The sequence below is a fragment of the Manacus vitellinus genome, unplaced genomic scaffold (assembly GCF_001715985.3).
Source record: "Manacus vitellinus isolate BGI_N305 unplaced genomic scaffold, ASM171598v3 scaffold_11_pilon, whole genome shotgun sequence".
NCBI lineage: Eukaryota > Metazoa > Chordata > Aves > Passeriformes > Pipridae > Manacus > Manacus vitellinus.
Window position 1 is genome coordinate 3,546,403 of NW_021938895.1, and position 23,220 is coordinate 3,569,622.

Below are 23,220 nucleotides of genomic sequence, written 5' to 3' on the forward strand. Positions count from 1 at the left end.
AATAAGGAGCAGCTGTGCAGGGGCAGAGGGATCCCTGCTGGTTCAATAGCCCAGAGCAGCAACCAGCCCCAGTAAAATCAGCTGCAATGGTATTGCTGGGATGCAGAGAGGTGAAGTTATTTCTTCAGCATGACTTGGGCAGCCGCACAGATCCTGTTCCCAGCCAGGATTAGATCACACAGCCCCTCCAGAAAGTCTGGCACACAGAGCAAATATTTCCTAGCTTACAATAACACATGATCTTACACAGTTCTCTGCCTCTGAAGTGAGGGGGATGAACAAACACTGAATTGTTTGAATAATATTGGTGAATCCAGATTTCAGTTGAGGGAATTCATGTTAGACCAATTAAATAGTATGTCAATTCCCTCTAATTATGTGGTCCTGTAGCCTACCCAGTAATTACACTTAATGGGTCTAAATCAAATCAGCATGTTACCTGAGAAATAATTGGATTTATGTGCAATTTTTTAATGATCCTGAGAGATATCCTAGAGACTGAAATCCTGTGTGTGTTCAAGGCTTGAATCCTAGGCTTCAGTGTGCTTTGGGTGAGAATCTCAGGCTACACTGGCCCTGATAAATTAAATGTGCCTGTTCCCTGGCACTGAGGCCCAGTGGCATGGGACAGCCCATCACCACTCTCACCAATTTTTTTAGCCTCTAGAACAGGGTGACCATATCTGGACTTCCCACTAGAAACCACTCCTGCCAGTGCTAAATGTAGTGTAGAATACATCTACACCAGCAGAGAACAACTTCAGGTTTGAGTGCAACAGCAAAACATCCTCACCTTGACCTGGGGGGATCCTCCTGGGGGTTCACTGCTCAGTTTGTAGATAGCAGGATGGTTTGCAGAGGCACCTCCAAGTTTAGAACCACAAGCCATAGTTGTGCTCTGCTGAGACCTGTGCTGTGCCCTTGAGCATATTCCCAAAGGTTGATGTATATTAGAAACTAAGGCATATATGCTATAGAAAAATAAAATAAATTGTAGAATCATTAACGTTGGAAAAGTCCAAGATCATCAAGTCCAACCTTTGGCCAAAACCACCATGTCAACTAAAAATAAAATCTAAGCCTCTACACACTTTCAATGGACCTTGGCCCTCAGATCACATAGAAGCTATAAATAAATCTCACTTGCCCCAAATTGAGACAGAATAGAGCATTTTATGAATAATTTCTGATCTCCTTAAATATCCTATACCTTAAAATTAAAAGTACACACAGACATAGTGTATTTATTTATTTACAGGCACAGAGAATACTCAGAAGTGCCAAACTCCTGACTTTTAAAAGTAGTTCTGTGCCCATATCTGAGCCCTGTGCATGCAAGATGAGTGTCCATTAGATCCTAGACCCATCTACGGGATCAGAGGGGACCATGATTAGCATAAGACTTCCAAAAAACCACAAAAAGTATTGAATTTCTCACTGTTTCTAGTTAAGTATGCACTTCTCTGAACTATTTCTGTAATTTCTAGAGGAGGTGAACCACAACACCTCCATGAGTTTTCCCTGCTTCCAGCAAAAGCAGTCCCAGAGGGGTTAGTGCAGTAGAGATCCCCCATTGCCTTGCTCCCCAGAGCCCCACCATTTGAAAAATCTGGGTCTTTCAGTTTCAGCATGATTTACTGTCCTCCATCGCCTTGAAATTCTGCCCATGAGAAACCAAAATAGCACCTTGCCTTGTGCATGAACCCCACACAGCCAGTGAGCATCGAAACCACTAGATTTCAAATGCAATGTAACGTCAGAGAGACATAACTGCAGTGACAGTGGCTGGAGGGGATGACTGCACCATCTCGTTATTCTTCAGCAAAGGTACAAGTAAATGCCACTAACTTCACTTTTGCTTTCTTTCAAGGAAGTCTTTCTTTTTAGATAACTAGATCTGTTCAGAGGCCTTTTGAGGCTCCAGCATGACTGGCAGTGGGAGGGCCTGGGCATCCTTATTTTATGTTAAAAGTGTCCTGTCCAAACTCTGCAGGCTACTTCCCAAAGCATCTCTAATACCTGTGTGCAAGAAAATTCACATTCGTTCTACCTAGATAGGTGCTTAACCAAAACACCTCCTTCAGTAGCGAGGTCACAACAGGCTTCCTCAATAAGCAATAGAAAGAAATGGATATCCCAAGAGGACAATTTAGACCTTAAATAGCTTCCTGTTAAAGTACTTCTGTCAGGTCTGTTATTAAGAAAGACAAATTCAGAAACAGAACTCTAAGAGCTGCATTTGTCTTTTGACAAACTTATGGATCAAAACCTGTGCCAGGCAGTGAGTTCTCAACAAGGACTCTCTGGTGCTCTTTGGTTACAATTGTGTGTGCTCAGACTTTATGGAGCAGGTCAGCACTTCATAGGACCACAGTTTTGGGGATCAGCTCTTAAGCATATATTCATTTAAATCTCATAATCAATACTAAAATAATCAATAACCCAAAAAGCCCATCAAAATTTCTCATGATGCTGTATTTTGCACTCTATGGATCCATTATTCCTCGGTCCCCTCATTAACCTTCTCCCTACAGAAAGGTGGAAAGGCTTGAACTCACAAAAGAACTAGATTCTGTTTGAGAGACTCAAAATTACCATTTTGAATCATCAAGGAAAGACAGACCATGTCCTGGTATCTTTGTGCAAAAAAAATCCTCACTTATTTCAAACACTGTTATTAATCCAGTGGGTTCTGATTAAAAGTTTGCCCTGTCATTAAGAGAAAATAATTTCTGTCAGGTTACCCTGTTTTACCCTGCAAAGTTGGAGCTGCCTGAAAAATGTCTTGGGGAAATATTTTTAAGCATCTTCCCTTGCTCTCTTTCAGGAAAATTACCTACTCCGCACACATACAAACTGCTTCTTTTCTAGTATGTCTGTAATTAGCAAAGAATTCCAAGCCATAAATATTTATGCACAGATGGGTCCTGAAATACCTTCATAAGTTCAGCACAGCCCTCAATATTCAGATTTTTCAAGCGAGCTTTGATGCAAAACCTGCAGGTTCGGGAGGACTTGCCAGAACACCCTGTTAATCGCCTGTCTCGTAGAGGTGCATTTCTCACCCAACGAGGGATATTACAATCACTCACAAAAAAATCCCACAACAAATGCAGGTGCTTCATTACCTACTTTTGATTTGAATTCCTCACAGATCTTGCCAGATCCTTTCATTGCATTAGCACAGGTCTCTGCCTGCTAGGGTATAAAGTCTTATTCTGTGCTGTTTCTGACAGAGTCTGAATGTTTTTCCTTTTGTTTCAAACCTTTTCTGAAGTCAGATCTGTTTTTCTTCCCTGTGCAAACTTTCCTTTCTTGTTTCTTCCCCAGAAATTTTGCTGATGTGGTGCTGGAACCATGTTAGTTATGACATCTAAAAAGCTTGCGATTAGGCTGGTCTGATATGCCTTGTCCAGACTTTAGGTCATAGAATCACAGAATCATAAATGTTGGAAAGGTCCAGCCATTAACCCAGTACTGCCAAGTCCACCACTAAACCATTCCTCCAAGCATCAAATCTACACATTTTTTGAACATGCCCAAGGACAGTGATTCCACCACTTCCCTAGGAAGGGCGGAACAGGGCATCCTGTTCCAATGGTTGACCACCATTCAGTGAAGAAATTTTTCCTCATATTCAAGTTAAACCTCCCCTCACACAACTGGAGGCCATTTCTTCTTTTCCTGTTGCTTGTTACTTGGAAGAAGAGATTGAGCTCCACCTCACTACAACCTCCTTTCAGGTAGTAGTAGAGGTGCTAAGGTTCCCCCCGAGCTTCCTCTTCTCCAGGCTAAACACCTCCAGCTCCCTCAGATGCTACTCATAAGACTTATGCTCAAATAGAAACAGATCCCGTTTTCCAGCTGACATCCAATGGCACAGTTTGTCCTCCATCAAACCTGATCTATCTCTAAACTATTGTGTCTGCTTCCAAAGCACTGGTGGAGAATGGTGTCTAGGCTGTGCTAACCTCCCTGCTGGGGCCGGGAGCTGGCCAAGAGGGTGTTGATTGTCCTGAGCCAAAGCTGCACATGACTCAGTCCCAGTATTCATGACTGCACTCCCAGTATCCAGGTGCCAGCCCCACTTAATTTAAACACAGATAATAAAATCACGCAAGACATAGGTTAACATTTCCCAGCCTGGTCTGGGAGCACTTGAAAGCTGGATTATGGTGTGGCGTGGGCAGGTGAGCTTCGTGTCACACCACCATTGCCAGTGCCTGCCTTAGGCTCCCAGGCCTAAAGGAAGTCTTTGCCCATGCAAGGAGCTCCCACTGCCTCTGGAGGGACCAGCAGAGAGGGGACAAGCCCCACTACCCCACTGGCTGCATATGGAAGTGAGAAGTGGGAGCAGCCCACCCACTGCTGACAGCACGAGCTCAGCGTTGGCAAAGGCCTTCACTGGCACCTGGAAAAACAATCTGCAACTTGGGCTGCTGGCAAGGAGGAAGGACACGGAGCAGCAGCATCCTAGCAAGGTAGCAAGTGAGGGGGAAAGGGGAAATGCTCTGCACTGGGGGGTTATGTCACACTGAAAATAAAGGTGGAATGGAATGAGAAGTCCTAGAAGGCCTCTCTGGTGAGTACTAAGTATGAAAATGCTTTGGTCTCGACAGAGGAGATAGATTCAATAGGGAGATACTTACTTGGCCTGCACTTGTACCACACAATGAGGTACTTGCCAGTTCCAGGGCACGGATCTGTCCCGAAGAGCCGGCTATTGACGAGGAACTGGCAGCTCCGCCTGTCCTGGCACTCATCCAGCATCTTCTGCAGCCAGGGACACACACAAGAGACAGAGAAACAAAAGCACTTCAGTATCTCCATCAAAGGGATGGTCAAACAAAGACAAGCTGGAGAAGGACAAAGCCATCCCAGCCTCCTCACTCAGCCCTGGTATGAGGCAGATGACGGTGCTCAAGGGAGTGTGTACCACAGGAGCCATGGACTAGGAGAGGACTAAACCTTGCACTGTTCTAAGGAGCAGGTTTTAGTTTCCCTGAATGGATGTAAAAGGAGGGATGTGCACTTGGACAGTCACAGAGATTTTGGAACATTTGCATGCAATTTAATCATGTATAAGACAATATAATCCCAAGAAAAGCAGCTTTGAGGACATGGATCCACTTTGACAGTTAAAAGCAGAGACCCAAAGTCTGCCATAACAATTCTGCTTTAGATTTCTCTGGAAATACACAGTTTCAAGAGAGCTCTTGTTTCAGTTACATAAAAGCTAATATAAATATATATATAAACTGATGGTATTCCAATAATTAGTAGTTGTGGTGGGAACATTGTTGTACAGACAACTTAGTCAGTTTTTAATAGAGTTCACTCCTCTTTCTTCATGACTATCATGTTCCTTTTAGATAAACTCATCAAGGGCCTGCGAGTCAGAGGGTCCTCCAACCACTGACATTTTGGATCCTATCCCCTTTTCTGCACTGCTTTTCCTCTAGCGCTCTCTCCCCACTTCCCCATTCATAACACTCACAAAAACTCCATCTCAGAATCCACAGGAGCAAGACATTCTGTCTCCTGATAGAAAATAGCTTCATTAAGGAAGATTAACGGTTTCTTTTAACCCTATGATCCTCCAAAGCAGTGGTGGTGGGAGAGAATATTATTAAGTGGGGTAGTAATTAAGTTTTAAATTCAGTTGGATGGCTTAGGTGGCATTTATGTACTCCTGTAGAGCCCTGAAGTGCTAAAATTACCATAATGTTTGCCTGACACATATGAACCTGTCAGAGCATTTTGAGACCACAGAGCGAGGTAATCCACCAGCCTTGTTAAGTCCCTGCAATACAGCGCCGTGAATTCCAGTCCCAAAACAATTAATTTTCACTTGCAAGGAGGCACTGGAAAATCCTTCTTCAGAAATTCCCCTAGACTCCCCTGGTCTCTTTTGTCTTCTCCCTGTTCACTTTTCTTACACCCACCTTGATATTTGGGCTTTCCCACAATCTCCTCCCTGTGCCATTAACATAAAGGCTGTTCCTGCTCTATCATGTGCCATGCAAATCAATTTTCTCTCCGCTTCAGTGACTACTGACTACTATTTTTGAGTTCTCCCTGAATATACAGAATCTTTAGCATTATAACTCTGAATGTCACGCTCTGAACAACAGCTGTTCCAGTTTCAAGTGCAATTTGAAACTGCCTCATTTGTGGTTGCTCATAACTTCCTAAAGCTTTCACCTTTCGGGCTGACACATGCACGAATTCATGCCTGCTTCAAGAATGACCTTTATTTTAAAGTTCAAACCAAAACAATCCAAGCCTTTTCTAGAGGGCAGAGAACATATGCTGTTGTTTTCCACTTACAGCAGTAATAAAATGCAGGCATCTCATTTAAAAATAGAGGCTTGAGGACGGAAAGGCTGAAAGGTGAACACTGAAGGAGGTGCCTGGCAGCGTTAGCCCCAGCTTGACCGTCACGTTAAAATGCATAGAAACAGCATATTCTTTCCTCCAGGCTCATAAGGGTTGGCTGCTCACTCAGCATGTGAAATTTAATTTAATGCAAAATCCAATGAGTTGCAAAGGAATTTAAACAAGGATCCAGCACAGATACCTCTTTTCGTCTCAAAAGGCAAAGAACAACTGAAACAACTCTGGAGTGCTACACATATGGAGAGCAATCCTCCCAAATCATTGTGGACCTGAAGGGGTTTTCTGGTACTGGAGAGCCACGGCTGTGTTTACACCCAACTAGAACAAAGAATATGGAACAGAGGGAAAGAGGCAGCACCCCAAGTATTTATTTTCCCACAAGGAAAGCTGTCTCCTCTCAAAGGCAGCAGACTCGGGTTTTTAGTCCATGTTCATGGCAGATGGATGGGCTTTTTGAGAGCCTTCAGCACTGTGTAATAGGTGCTATTGAAATCACTGGGAAAACCATCCTGAGTTTCAGCAAAGACTGAGTTAGGCCAGCAAGAAAACCTCTTTGAAAACCTCAACTGAGATACCTGAGCAGCATTTGTTCATCTGTCCTTAGGCTCATCACCAGGAGTGAAGGCAACAACTCACAGGCCTCAAAGTAAATGAACATGGGCAGTTTACAGGTATTGCCACTTCATCTTGGCTCTGCTCTAACTTTTGGAAGCTCTTGCTTACTCCATGTATTCCACATAAGCAAAATCTCCTGAGTTTACTTCCTGTGGCATGCAAAGTAACAAAAAGCCCTAGGAAGAAGTTTGTAATTAAATTAATGAGCAAAAGTCATCTAAGCCATTGTGAGACCACAGAAAAAAGTGAAGTGCTCTTGGGGCTGAATATGCCTTTTACTAATTTGCTTTAGTGTTTAGCTACAGTTTCAACTTAATTAGATAATTGCCATGACTCCGAGAAGTTTCATGGGGGTAAAGAAACCAATATTTCCTTTTCATTCACATAATTCTATTATGCCTCCCCTAAAGAGCAACAATTTCCCTGAAAATATTAAAAAATCATTAAGATTTCTAATTTCCTACAAACTGTATGAGTAAAGTCTTAGGCATAATGAAATATATCCATAAAGAGTAAAATCAAAAAATGTGTGCAATCCTCAGTGAAATACATCAGGAAGAATGCAAAGAAAATTAGCAATGGATGTTAAAAATAAAGTACAAAGTTGTTACACTGGCCCTAATGTTAACTTAAAAACTTGCACATGTAATTTTCACCTATCCTTCCATGCACAGAAATGTTCTTCCCCACTGCTTTCATCAGTATGTGCTATATACCAGCACCTTCTTAAATGCTCTGAAACACAACAGCTATGCAGAACATGCCTGACCAGATGATCCCCCACAGGTAGGGTTCCCTGCAGATCCAGTGGCTCTGGTGTTTACAGGATTCCTTACAAGCCAAGACCTTGGCTTTCTGGTCTTATTCTCAAAAATCATACTTCTAGGCAGTATCAGAGCTCTGGCAGATGTCAGATGTTGTTTCTGAAGTATCTGCAGATGATCAGATAGACTGACACCAGGAAGGCTGTGAGTTCACTTGGTAGTGAGGGGATATCTTGAGCTCACATGGTTTTTGCTTAATGGCTGGAAAAATGTAGGGAATTCATTCTGCGTTTTCCTTGTTGTTCTGGCTGTCACTGTCAGCTGTAAAGGCAGGAAAACAAAACCGGAAAATCAAACAAAAAGAGGCCCACAAACAACGTGAACTTGCACAGGAATAGCAGTAGACACACAAAACCCTCTAACTGGGATGTACCATCAGCTCCTTATGTCACCAAATCTGGCAGACCCATGACTAATGCCAAATAAAGTCATGTTGGTTTAAATTATATTATAAAAAATCACTCCAACTAAAGAAGGTGAAGGAGGAATTCCTGTCTGGCACGAAAGGGGAGGGAAGACACATTAATTGCATTGTGCCAATTTATAATTGCGTTCCAGTGGTAAATCAGGCCTGAGGGCTGACAGCCAGTGCTCAGGAGGGAAGCTGTAGCTGTTTAAACCCAATCCATTCCCTGGTTCATGACTGAGCGAAGAAGCTGCAAGATATAGAGGAGATAAGAGAACAAGAAATGTGAATTCAAGTAAAACAAACACTAATCTAACCCCTGTGATTTATGCCCTGGATTAATCTCACTGCAGTGACCCAGGTCTTAAAGCAAGGGCAGCCTCAAGCTCAAAACCATGTCTTCCTAGTGGCCACTGCAGATGAAACGCATTTCTTGTGCTCATTTTGTTGAGGTCATTAGCCAAGTAATTGCTTGTGCTCATTAGATAACAACCATTTAAATCTGGAACTGGATGGGTCCTCAGCTATTCCCAGGGGTGTGCTCCTTTTTAGTCTGTCTCTTCAAATCACTCTTCAAGAAGCACTTCTCCTGCATGCTTAAAATAAACCACAACTGAGCTTAACACCCAAGGCAATTAAACTTATCTCAGTTCTTGGTCCCTCATAGCAGTTCACAGATTTAATACACTTAGGGTGAAACTTTGGGCCCACAGAAGCCAATAGTGAAACTCAATGGGAACTAGGATTTTGCCACAAGGCTGCTCTCTGTACAGCCTCCATCATCAAAGGAGCGTAAGGATGACTGCAGGGCATGTCAGTCATGCATGAAATTACACAGAGGAACCCTACTAAATAATTGCCCAAGTTGTGTCTAGCTGAGAGTAACTCAGAGAACAAACTGCATGAATGGATCAGAGCTGTGTGCAATTAAATGAAGATGGGCAGAGATCTTTATGCAAGAAAATACCAGTAATTTTGAGCATTTTTTTGGTCAAATTCAATCCAGGCATGGCCATTGTGGTGGAGTTACACCAATACATACTGGTGCACCTCCATGGGTTTTGCAATGGGAAATAAATACAACAATCAAGGCAGCATGAATTCTCTCTTACAGCACAATGCATTCATAATGGCTTCACCTTTCATTTGAGTTTTTGTACTCTTTTATATACCCCTGAACATTGGTAATGCTTTAAAACACACTATAAACTTAGTGCTTTCAAGTTGCAGACTTACTTACAGGTCCTGTTTACAATTATCTGAAGATTGAGTGTTCATCTTTATTCATTCACACAAATTATTGAAGTCCATGGAACAAGATTTTCCAAGAATCAGCAACTGGGAATCAGCAACAAGGAAGCACAGACCACATGAGGAAGTGAAATCCATGTTGATGAGGTACAGGTTACCTGCCTAGGCCTTCATCAGGCAATCTTCCCAGCCTGCTTCACTAGAAAGTAGTTCAGCTTTGCCCAAACTACCTGCATTCCATCTGTGCATCACTTGAAGAACAGATCAAAGGCCCTGAATCCTGATCATTGACCTATGGCACGTTTTAGTACTCTACTATCTCTTATCACTCTGCTATGGACCTTGCAATGCTCTCAGCAGTGTCAGCAGGAGGAAACTATGCTCACATATTTGGTGACTCACATTTAACACACCAGGCTGTGAAATAAAGAGCGGAAAACTGGGCATCCATTTCCTCTCACCAGCGTCTGCTACGGGAGTAGTAAACACCAGCAGGGCAGTAGGGCAGGCAGCCGTGGGCTGGGATGTTAATACATAACAGCAGGGTTCACCAGAGCTCCTCTGGCAGGGCCTGGAAAGAGCCCAGAGACAGCCAAAGAGCAAAAACCTGTGCACAAAACAGAATGACCTGATACAAGCTGCATTACAAATATTACCTAATTAACATTACCTACATTTCCTAGCAGTAGGAAACTTAATCTCTATGCAGGGTCAACTTCAAAGGGAGAGGAGGTCTAAGCTGAAGAAATACAAAAGGATGCATAACCAAAAGTCATGGGATTAAAGAAAGGGAAAGTTTAAAACACAAAGTGGAAAAAAATCATTGAGAGCAAACCACTACACTGTCAAGCAGGGTCTTAGTGGCAATGATGGAAGCCCCATGACTTGGAAAGTTTAAATTTAGAGTAAACAAAGCATTAGGAGGCTTACACCCCAGGGAGCAGTCCTGCCTCATCAGGGAGACAGGCTACACTGGTCACCTCTGCCTCCAGTACCTCTCCTTCTGCAGGACATAATCACACTGCTCTGACAAGCTATTTCAGTCAAGCCAAAGATTTCAAAGACAGGACAATTTAGAGATTATCTATGACCTCTGCATCCAACAGTTCTACTTGCAAATAATTAGCTGGGGGAGCTGCTTGCCAGAGAGTACTTTTTTTTAGCCTGGGCAAGATTCATGAAAGAAGCTGCACTGGTTCTGTGATTTTTAAGAGCAACTTCAGCACTGCAGTAACCTCTTCTGGACCCTGAGGTCACTGTTCTCCATCCTCCTGCGAAGTAATTATTACAGTCTGACAAAGAGTTGCCCAAACTGCTCTTTGATTCACTGACATTTCTGAGATTGAAATTTTCTTTGTTCAAACAGTCTTTAAGCTGTGGAGATCTAATATGCCAAATGACAAACAGTGGGTTCTTCTCCTAGTGGTACTGATGACCATTATTATTCCTTTCTATCAATCTCCTCCCTCTTTTCCCCTGACCATCGTTATTTTACAGACATTCAGAGCCATGAGAAATGGTACTTTCTTATTTCTATTGAGGCCACTTATGGCTGTGACATCAGTGGGACCATGCAATATCCTGTGACTGGGCACATCAGGAGCCATTGTCCTTTGCCTGCCAAGAAAGCTAGAGAAGTTTGGTTTGTTTCCTTCTACTTTGTATTTTACTCTTAATCCATAATAATTGGAGAAAATAGAAACCTCTTTGGAAACAGTAACATCCAAACACATCTTCCAGCCCTCTCTTTCTGTGATCAACAGCTGGTCCATGCTTTGAGAGTCAAGCAGCTCCTGGAAAGTTTATCTCATCTTTCCATCAGTGAATAGGTCAGCTCCCCTTCGCTGTCTGTCACAGAAACCTTCCTGGTAGGTGCAAATGAAAAAGGAGGAAAAAGGGCTCAGGGAATCCTGTGGATAGCATGCAAGGAATCTGCTCCCTTTTGTAGGGCTGCTGGAGTGACAGCAGGAGATGGTGGCAGCAAAGATGCCCTGTATCTCACCTAAAGGACAAAAGGAAATACCACATCAGCAGCACTAGTGATTCTTGTCACCAAGGGATTGGTTGTCCTGGAGAGTGTTGAAAGAGACCCAGGGCACAGGCCATGTCCACACTCCCTCCCCAAATTACTAATTTGGGAGGAGAGGAGAGGCAGGACTTGGCTCCAGAGCACTTTCCAAGCACAGCCCCTCTTAGGGAAACAAGTCACTCAGTAAAACTTGGAAGTGCAATTTTCAGTACCTGTGTGTATGAAGAGAAGTTAGCTTACAACATCTTTGACAATTTTCTGGGGTGCAGAAACAGAACAGACTAAGCGCCTCTCCAGAGCTTTCTGTTTTCCTTCCAATAAGCTGTGGTTTTATTTTCTGTCAATTTACCAGAATGAGAATATTGCAGGTAATCTGGTAATAAGCAGTAATTTTAGGCAAACCGTTAGACATTCTTCCATACGGACCTTGAGTGGTTTATTGCTGAAAACAAGTGGCATCGGGAATACTGATCCAGAATTCAGCCTTCCAGTGCATCAAAAGGGCTTACAAGAGGGCTGGAAAGGGGTGTTTTTCAAGGGGAAATGACCTAAAGTTGAAAAGGGGCAAGTTTAGATTAGATATTAAGAAGAAATTCTTTACTGTGAGGGTGGTGAGGCTCTGGCCATAGGTTGCCCAGAGAAGCTGTGGATGCCCCATTCCTGGGAGTAGTTCAAGACCAGGTTGGATGGGGCTCTGAGCAACCTGGTCTAGTGGAAAGTGTCTCTGCCTACGGTAGGGGCATTGAAACAAGGTGGTCTTTAAAGTCCTTTCCAACCAAAACCATTCTATGAGTCTATACATGAGCAGCTGCAGAAAGCTTTATAAGCAAGCAACTCTAAACTTCCTTCCTATATCAATGTGGCTCCATGTATTTTTGCAGGCACACTCAGGTACCGTGAGCTTGGTTGGGAGTGATTAGGCTTCTAACTGGATGGATTCACTTATCACAAGACACTTACCACCAAGCAATGCAGAAAACTTAACACTTCTATTTCTCTTTAGTCCTCTGTGCCAACATTTATGTGTTCATCCGAATAAACATACACTGCTGCGGGGTCTGTTAATCAGATTCATTATTTCCCAAGGGGGAAGACCTCAGGAATGTCCATACAGTGGAGAAGTGTAAATGTGTGCAGTAGAGTGACAGGCGAGAGAACCATGGCTTAAGGGAGAGGCTAAAGCAGATGAGGATGGTTCCCAACAGATCTCCTCAGAGTAAAAGGTTCCTGTGTCACCCTCTGCTTTGCAGCAATGTAATTTAGCTTTTCTCCATACTCTCACACTGAAAAATCAGACAGTGGGCGGATTAAAGCTGTGTTTGACCAACCCTATCTGGGTGACATGAGAAAAACTCCATGGTGAAAGCACAATGCACAGACCTACCAAAAATCTTCGGGCTCTCAAAATTTTTAGTTTGCATACTCAGGTCAACAGCACCTGCACAAATGCTCCAAAGGAGTAAAGGTTTGTGAGTGTTACAGATCATCACAAAGACACCAAACACATACACAGAACCATGTTAACACAGCCAAGGCAGGACAGTTTGCATTGTATGAGTTCCTTTTACCAGAGATGCCAAAGCTCCAGATATTCCTCTTCCCTGTCCCCAGTCCAGCTTTCCTGGCTGGGACAAGGACATTTCTTTCTATTACTTCACAGTCAGGAATATCCTCTGCAGGGCTCCCCAGGGAAAGTACAGAAGAGCCAATACCAGACCACACTGTTAATTATCAGCACTAGTGCCCCAAATTAGCTTCTGTTGTTAAAGGATGAATGAGAATTTTCTATACTTCCATCTTCAAAATATCTCAAAAGTGCTTCACGAATACAGCACAATACACTCTTTCCTTCCTGTCACTTACCTCATGCTCCTGGTGTTAACTCTGGGCTCCCCTGTTAAACTGAGTGGAGCAGGGGGAGAGACATTTAAAAAGCAAATAATGTCTGGCTTTCAACACAACATTACTTTGTTGTTCTGATCCCTCCATATTCATGTGACTTGATCCAAAAATTAACAGGAGACCATCCACATAAAAGGTGAAATCCCAGTCTGCAATCCTAATCAAGGGAGGTCATTCTCCCTCTCTACTCTCGTGAGACCCCACTTGGAGTGCTGCATCCAGCAATGGAGCCTTTAGCACAGCAGTGTCATGGGCCTGTTGGAGCAAGTCCAGAGGAGGCCATGAAGATGCTCAGAGGGCTGGAGAACCTCTGCTGTGAAGACAAGCTGAGAGAGTTGGGGCTGTTCAGCTGTATGGAGAGAAGGCTCCAGGGAGACCTTGGAGCCCCTTTCACTACTTAAAAGGACTACGGCAGAGCTGGAGAGGGACTACAAGGTCATGTAGAGATAGGACAAGGAGGAAGGGCTTCAAATTGAAAGAGGGCAGGTTTAGATTAGATATTAGGAATAAATTCGTTACTCAGGGGCAGTGAGGCATTGGCACAGGTTTCCCAGAGAAGCTGTGGATGTCCCATCCCTGGGAGTGTTCAAGTCCAGGTTGGATGGGGCTTTGAGCAACCTGGTCTAGTGGAAGGTGTCTCTGCTTACGGCAGAGGGGTTGAAACAAGGTGATCTTTAAGGTCCCTTCCAACCAAAACCATTCTATGGGTCTGTGATGATTTTGTCAATGTCCAAATTCTTTGTGCATTTGGAAATCCCACACTGAATCTGACATTACAGTGTTAGAGTAAGAGAAATGTGTAGTTTGGGGTCACTGCTTTAACGTCCTGGACAGGCTCTCCCAGGTGGTCTGTATTTCATTTCAAACAAAAATAAGTGACTAAAGTAAGCAATCCTGGCAGCCAGTCACATAAAACTGGATTAGTAGCGGTTGTCTTAGAGTAATCAACTCTTTCTTTTCCCTTTTCAACATAGAAGTAATATCTGAACTGGACATTTACAGTGAAAAGAGCTTCTAAATGAGAATTTACTGTTACTCACAGCTAGTGTTTGCAGGGAACAGTATAAATAAATGCCACTTGCACTCCCTCCAGGTCACTCCCCAGAGAAGCAGCAAATTTATACTGTCATGGGTTTGATTAGACACAGTGATTTTATATACTTAGTTTTGAAAGGTTTGGTTTGGCTGACTTTTTCAATTACTGACTAACAGAATACAGACACAATTGATTCTGCCTATAGCAGCCATATATCTGAGTTGCAAAACCACAAAAATACGCACAATTTCCTTGTCTACAGCTTTCCAATTTTCCTACACACATGCATTTCCTACCAGCAAGCTGCAGGCAGTTTGCCATTCAGCTTGTGGAGTTCCTGGCTTACCCTTCAGAGAGGCCCCACCCCCCCCTAGAACTGAGAAAGAAGATGAGATTCTTCTCTGGCATTTGGACTCACCCTACCCTGTGCAAGCACAGCACATTGAGGGATCAAAGCCGCAGCTGGGGCCACCAAAAAAGCACTCCAAAGAGACTCAGGAACTCACTCAAGGTCCCCCAAGAAATTTGTGGCAGAACAGAGAATATTAGCTACTTTTTCAGCACATCTGCATCACCAAAAATCAGTTAATAACAGTGTTTAGTCATGTAACAAATATACTGTACAAGGGATCTGCTGCAAGGCTACCTACAGGGAACATAATTCTCACTCAGATAAATAAGGAGTGGGAACTGCAAGCAGCATAAGTATTGGAGGTAAAGCTAATGGGTAACAGCTCTAAGGACATAAAGAGCCAAGCCAGGCAGGTAAGGATTTCTTTTAAATCCCTCCTACTCATAAAACCATGGCATGGAAAGCCTAGGGAAATATCTTCCCTGTTCTCAAGTTCTTCCAGATGCCTTAAGTAGGCCACTCTCCCACAAGGGTTGAGGCGATGCTCAAAGCCATCAATCACCCTGGTAAACTAAATGTTGCAAGTAAATTTTTCAGTAAATCAATAAAAGAAAGAAGGCAAGGCTGCTCTCTGCCAAAATTTTCAGTCCATGTTCTCCCACCCCAAACAACACAACCACCTTGTGTCTGTTTCTTATGGACTTTCAATACTGTATCTGGGAAAACTGATAAAGCACCATGTTCTCCCACACTACAGCTCAGTCATTTGCTGTGCAGTGCAAGTGACAGGAAGGTAACTGCAAATCTGTCACCTTAAGGGTTCCACTACAGCCAAATACCAACCTTGTGCAAATTCTTGAGAACTTACCAGTGATATTTGGAAGCCAAAGCACTCACATCAATGTTTAAAAAAATGCTGTAAATGTCTCTTCAAAACCCTGGAGTGAGAAGTGATGTGGGAAAGTCTGGCCTTTAACCAGATTACAAAAGAAATTATTCACTAGCCCTGTAGGTTCATTAATCTAGTCTACTATAAATTTTTATTATGAGTTATTATTGATTCATAGCCATAAACGCACTGAATGCTTGAGATCTTTGCCCAAAAATTTTCACAGTCCCAAATCCTGCACTTGGAAAGACTTGTGCTTACTTCAACACCCATGAGCAGACCCCATTCATTTCAACAACATCAGCCAGCTCATGTTTCTAATTTTAGTTGTTCCTACGGACAGCTGAGTAACACTGGCACCTTCCAAATAATCCTTTGATTTCCTGACGTCACACATGCTCCTGGGAGGATACATGGAGAAAACATTCCCTACACAAATGGTCAGAGCTGATTAACTACTAGAGGACATTACCAGCTTAAGTGATGTATGATCACTTACAGTGGCCTAAGAGCCAAATGAGTCACATGAAGTAGAGTCAAGGATTCTCTCTGGGTTTCAAGTTACCAAAGTAAAAGCCTCTTGAAATAGGATCTGAAGCAAAAAGAATGCCACAGCAGTTTCTGAATGTGTTGAAAAAGCTAATCATTGGAAAGGAAAACTATAAAAATAACAATCTTTAAACTCAGTAAAACATAATGTAGTCTTGCAGTGTAATGCTTTTTCAACCACATTCCTGAACTGTTACTGAGTAGATATGCAGGAAAATTAAGAAATTCATCAGAAAATCTAATTCAGTCCTGTCTAAACTACAAAGATGTATTATCCACTAAGCTGTGTGAGATGTCAGAGCTCCCACGCTGGGTAGCCCTGCTTAATACAGGTCAGTGCAGCACCAGCACAGAGAGCTGCTGCTTGGCCAAGGAAAGATGAAGTCTGAAATGAACAGATGCATTTTAACATGCAATACCTGAAGAGAAGTGCCAACTGAACAGGCAACATCTTCTTTAATTAAAGTTGCATAGGAGTGGGGATAGCGAGAAGGACACATCTGATGGCTTGGTACAATTCGGCCATAAAAAGAAGACTGGATGCTGATGGTGGTTCTGTGAGGACATCTCAGGGAGACGTATTCTCCGTCGCAGGCATGGTCAGTGTAGTTCTTTAGTACCTGTGATATGTAACCTGCAAAAACCACGACAAAGAAACATCATTAGTGAAAGGTAGTTAATACTGAGGTGATTTACAGCAGTGCAGCCTAACAAACACAAAACTAACAGGCAATGAGGGACACATATTTTATTACTCATCTCACATACGTGCGAAGAAGAGACACGGTGACATGGAGATTAGGGAGGCTTGGTGATTTGACCTTCAACCATGTTACAAATCCTTATTGGAAGCAATATTTGGACACTTCAAACTCTTAGTCCCATCATACAACTTATTTACAGTGGCACAATACGAGAAGAGAGTTTCAGACCACATATATGGAGCAGCACCTTCACTGTGAGGGCAGTCAAGCAGTGGAGCAGGTTGCCCAGAGAAGCTGTGCAATCTACATTCTTGGGGGTTTTCAGGATCTTACTGGATAAAGCTCTGAGCAACCTGGTCTGACATTCTAGAGCAGGAGATTAAACTAGAGAACTGAAATCCCTTCCAACCTCGCTCTTCCCATAAAATTATGATCATGGGCAAGAAAGGCCCAGATGCAGAGCCACATTCCATCCTGGCACACCAGTCACATCTTTGATCTCCTTTCACAATATACCATTTAAATTCTTCTGGCTACACCTTCTGTTCTAAGCCTTTGACACTAAAGCTTTGCTTTCTCTTCAGTTTTGCAAAGTTTCAATCTTTTTAGAAGGAAAACAGTATGCAGAACTAAATCTCTCCTTGTTTCTTAGAGGATTATGTTATCCACAGTAATAAAGTTGTTGACAAGGATAAAGCAGGGGACAAAGTCTCGTTAAAATTACACTTGAGTCACAATGGCTGATTGCTGTCAGGTTGCCATGGAAACTCCCAAGCAATCCTGACTTTGCCACACTCAGGCATGAGGGGAAACCACTGTGTTGCTGATCTGGAGAGATCTGTGGAGGGAACACTACAGCATGTTCCATGTCAGTGTCAGCCACAGTCCCATTCAACCCCACAGTTCTCTCTGCAATTGGTTTGGAAGTCCCCTTCCCACCAACACAAGCCTATCAGCAGCCACTATACAATGCCCTGTCCCTATCCTTCTCTTCCTCTGCAGAGAATATGATAAATAATGAGAAACTAAGGGGTAGTCTGTTCATCTAAGAGAATAAGGAATAAGAAGAGTGGGATCTAATTACTGTTTTACATTAACTAAAGATCCAGAGGAAATGGAACCTGTAGAGGAAGACAGAGACAGGGCATTGTGGGATGGTCGCTGGTAGACTGTTTCCTAAGAGGCAGAGTAGAGAGAAAAGGCAAAACCATTAAGAGAAGCAAATAATCCCTGGACAAATACCTAAAAGGGAACCTGAGACTTCTTTTTTTTTTTTTAATTATGACTGTTCTCTTGGTGGCCCATCATCATGGCTGGGCTTCGCGAAGGAAGATTTGGGAAGGGCTCTACCCATGTTTGTTACAAGCATGTTGGTGGCTAAAAAGGCCAATGCGAGATAGGCATGACTGGTTGCAAAAGGCACAGCAGAAAGACTACTTTGGTGGTAAATTCTGCAAGGTACGGTTCTTTCTGCGTTGTCTTTTTTCCTCAAGAGTGATCCTGCGTGCGTTCTCAAAAGCATCAGCAGTGTTATAGATGGTGTGTCTCCAGGCCTCCCAGCTGGAGGCCAGAGTAGACCAGTTATGATGATCAATATGGCCAAGGCTGAGATGTTGTTTCAGGGAGTCCTTGGATCTCCTCTTTGGGGCTCCTCTCTTGCAGCAGCAGGTGGCAAGTTGACCATAAAGCAAGATCTTAGGGAGGCAGTGGTCCTTCATCCTGGAGACGTGCCCTGCCCAGCGCAGCTGTGTTCTCAGTAACATGGCCTCGATACTTGTGATTGCTGCTTGCTCTAGAACAGAAGTATTGGTCACATGCTCTGACCAGTGGATGTTTACGACTGTGTGGAGACAGTGTTGATGGAAGCATTCTAGGAGACACAGGTGGTGGCGATAGATGACCCATGATTCAGATCCGTATAAGAGAGTATTGGTGGCCCATAATCACAGAATAACTCAGGTTGGTACCTCTGCAAGTCATCTAGTCCAGCCTTTTGTTCAAAGCAGGGCCAATTTAGTCCAGGTTTCCCAAGGCTTTGTCCAGTTCTGGATATACCCAAGAGTGGGGCCTCCACAACCTCTCTGAGCAAACTGTGCCAAGGCTTAACAACTTCCACAGTGAAAAATTTTTTCATTCCATGCAATTGGAATTTCCCATGCTATGATTTTTTTTTTGTTGTTGTTCTCTCTGTTTTTTTCATTGGTGCATTTTTGTACCCTTTGGTACCTTCCAGGGAGAAGACTGGTTCTGTTTTGTCTATACCATAAGTTAATATAAAACAGTAATTAGATCCCGCTCTCCTTATTCTTTACTTCTAAATGAACAGATCAGCTCCCTCAGTTTCTCATTGTTTATCACATGTTCCAGTACTCTTGCCTTCCTGGTAGCCAAAGACACTCTATCTAGACTCTCAACACCTTGGCTACACTGAGGACCCATCTTGGTATGAGTTACCATTCATTCCTGCTTTCTCACACTCACCATCCTGCCTTCCAAGACACGACAATGCACACAGGGAAACACATGTGGTTTGAGAGAATTCACGTGGCTTGCTCAGAATCATTCCCACATCAACTCTAGCTATCCTCGTAGACACCCCTGTAGGGTATATTTTCCCCAGTAAGATAAATGGTCACGGTGTTTTTTCTTTGTCTCTAAAACCATATCCAGCAACTTCCTCTTACTATCCAAAATAGTATGACCTATATCCAGAGTTTTACTGGCAGTAGATCTGCTTCCATACCAACACTGAAACCTAGCTCAGGAGTTCTGTGAAAGAACACTTGTCTGAGCAAATTTCAACATGTCTAAAACAACTATAATCACTGTTCTTAGAGATAACCAATACGCAGTAATTTAGCTTCAGCATCCAAGCTGCCACTGCAAAGGCTGGGTTCTCTGATTTCTCTAAATTTTAGCCTGTAGTTCTTATTTATCAGTTCGGTTGCTGCAGCGCCTCGAGGTCTGTGCCAAATAAATATTTACTCAAATCAGCATATTAAATTCCAAGTCCTCAGGGCAGCATAAGGAAAAGGCTGAGACACAGCCCGAATAATTAGAGTAAGTGACAGGGCTGCATCAGATCAGGAAAGAGCACTATTTAATTTAGTACCTTTATCTCACTTGTTCAAGGAAACACTCTGGGATAAAATGAACTACTGGGGTGGATCTCCTTTCCCAGTCAGTAGAATACATGCTCTGTGGGATACTGCACACCTAGTCCCAAACTTAGATCAGCTCTTCTCCCTCAAAAGTAAAGCAACTATACAAGATGGGTATCAGGAAAAGAAAACTGTAGACTCAGAATATAACACAAAACATTAAAACCCACTTTCCACACTGTTACTCCAGCGCATTAGGACTTTTCCCTGAGGCTGACCTATTAGGGAGCCAAAGAAATACAACCAAAGTGCTGTCAAGACTCTGCTGGCTCCTTTGAATATTCAATTACTCTGTCAGAACAGCCATCCTAGGGCATGCCTTTCATATTGCCAATTCAGGATCAGAGAAGGTTCCAACCCCTGCAATTAGTGCACATCACTTGTTGAAACAGCTCCTTCCTTTCGTCTTCCATCAGCAATCTTGAAATAACTTGAGTTTGTTCAAGCTCAAGATATTGAAGGGATTGAATGCTTTGATGGTGACTGACTAATAATAAGCAAAGCACAATGTCTGAAACATCTGGCACTGACCACTGTCAGAGAGAAGATACTAGATCAGGTATGGGCATGGTCAGAGAGGAGATGATGTTCTTCAAAGAGCAAAAGGAAGTGCCTGTAGAGAATTAATGTTTTTTTTTCCTGTTTAAGTGTGCCAGATTTGTACTATATCATTGGTAGTTCTTTTGAATGCCGTTGGCATTTCATTACCCGCTGATTCACAGCTTGCTAACCCAAAATCCAAATTATTTTCAGGATCCTTGCTGATTTTTCAGTAACAAGTCTCCAAGCGACCTTTTGTACCATTACATGCAGTACCAGGGAGGGAATTACTGGGATGCTCCTTGGTGAAAGAAGGTGCTTGAGGACTTTAATGGCACTCGTATACCAGGATAAGAAGCGCTCCATAAGTACACAAGGAAAAGCTTACAAAGCTCTTTGATTCTTTCCTGGAAAGCATGAAAAAATCTCTTAGATGGCTGCAAGAACCTATTTTAGTTCAGTAAAATGATAGAGCAGATCACCAGTAGCTATTTATAGGCCACAGAATACGGCAGTCAAGAAACTGAGATGATAAAGGTGTTATCAGATGATGTCATCGTTCCCACTCAAGTTTATGTCTCTGCATCATTATCTGGGATACAAGCTGCAGTCTTACAAGTGTCTGCTCCAAACAAAGATAAGGTAGGCTGCTTTTAAAGATGACCAAAGACAATTGCTATTCCTTTCTTCATCCATAAATTCTGGAATGTGAAATCACCATTGTCAGGCCTAGGACCCGAAGGCAAGGAATTATTTGAGAAAAATATTTTATGATTCTAAGATCCCATCTGTACTTCTACAGACAAATGTACTCTGTATTGTCATGGTTCATCTTGGAATGGAAGTGACATAAATTCTCATTATTTTATCAGGATTTTTTTTGTTTGTTCACTAATCTGCCTGTCTAGGGAAGACAATATTAAAGCAACTGGTAATTTGAGCTTCTCTTTAAAAACATATATTTCATTTTAAAATATGGTAAAAGCGTAAAAGAAATCTAATGCGTTGAGCTCACCAAAACTTTTCCAAATGCTACATGTTTTGAAAACCTGGGATAACAAAAGCAATTACAAAATATTTTGGGGTTAGCACTTCTCTTTTTTTTAAGGACTGTGCCAAGGACATGGAATCTTTGATGGTAGGCTTTCTTACTCCCAAATTAAGTCAATGTATAGGACTCAAGAGCTAAACATCTCCTTGATTCAGAAGACCGGTATCAATACCAAAGCGGGGATTTGCATTCTAAAGACAGAATAAACAACCAAAAGAAACACATCACAAAAATGATAGATCATTTTTCCCTCTAACAAGAAGGAAATGTTCCTTTCAAACACCACTTGCAATTTATTTTTCCAAAGTGCAGAGTTTGCCTCCTATCAGTCATCAGCAATTATTCTTCACTAGTCACCAAACACAATGCTTAATGCTGATGGTAACTTTATCCCTCCCAGCAATGTCAGCTCCCAAGAATGATTTGAACTATTGCCTCTACAGGAAACTTTCTCAGTTCTCATCCAGCAGTCAGTTCTAAACTTTAATGCATAGGCAAGGTAAAGAAACATAACAGCTTCATACAGAATACTGTATGAAGAAACTGTAAATCTAAACTGTAAATTAAACATCATCCTTTACTTACTTTCATGGAGCTACAGCCCTACCTTTTTGAAACCAAAGCAGCTGATGAAGTGGTTCACAAAAGCACAGATGGTATAAGAGAGTCCACCCCATTCAGAAGTAGGATAATATACCTTCCAGTATGTAAAGGGGGCTTACAGGAAGGCTAGAGAGTGACATTTCACAAGGGTATGCAATGATAGGACAAGGCAGAATGGTTTTAAACTGAAAGAGTCTCCTCTTAGGAAGAAATTCTTTACTGTGAGGGTGGTGAGGCACTGGAACAGGTTGCCCAGAGAGGTTGTAGATGCCACATCCCTGGAGCATCCCGGACCCTGAGCAACCTGGTCTAGTGGAAAGTGTCCCTGCTCATGGCAGGGGGGTTGAAATGAGACAGCCTTTAAGGTCTATGATTCTAAGAGTCTATGATAACAGTAGAGCACACAAACACTCATCCCTATATCCTATTTAACCATAAACCACACTGGTTGTCTAAAAACGGTAAGTCCTCTTCTCCTGTTTCCACTACAAACAGTTCTAGTTTTGCTTGACAAGGCACATAGCAACAGACCAGCTCACCAATCATCAGAACAAAAATGTCATCTTCCCCAGGAAACATCTCTGTGGGAACATGCTGGAAGAATAGAAACAATCACAATAGCAATAAAACCAACTCTTTTTACAGCTTGGATATGATCCAAACCTTCTAATAAATTACAAGAAAACTCAAAGGATTCTAATGGTTAATGAACAACTACATATAATTAAAGCCAGAGCCTCTTTAATATCTGTATCAAGCTATATCCAAGCTATTGTAATGTCTTCTTAAAATATCCCATTTTGAGCTCTTGTGGTTAAAAATACAGAAGTGCATACATATCATAGAGAAAAATCAACCTCATGAAAAAAGACATTATACTTAGAAATAAGCTATTTTCTATTATCTGAA

The 23,220-nt window shown here is 42.5% G+C and overlaps 1 protein-coding gene across 1 annotated transcript in view; it reads right to left on the reverse strand.

Annotated features, from left to right (window-relative positions):
* EVA1A (eva-1 homolog A, regulator of programmed cell death) overlaps positions 1–23,220 on the reverse strand; it is a 212,569-nt gene that overhangs the window by 133,349 nt on the left and 56,000 nt on the right. Inside the window, exons 2-3 of the mRNA XM_018088964.3 lie at positions 16,672–16,886; positions 4,650–4,773 (exon numbers count right to left, since the gene is read on the reverse strand). Of these exons, the coding sequence (XP_017944453.1) occupies positions 4,650–4,773; positions 16,672–16,886 (339 nt within the window). The remainder of the gene's footprint in view (positions 1–4,649; positions 4,774–16,671; positions 16,887–23,220) is intronic.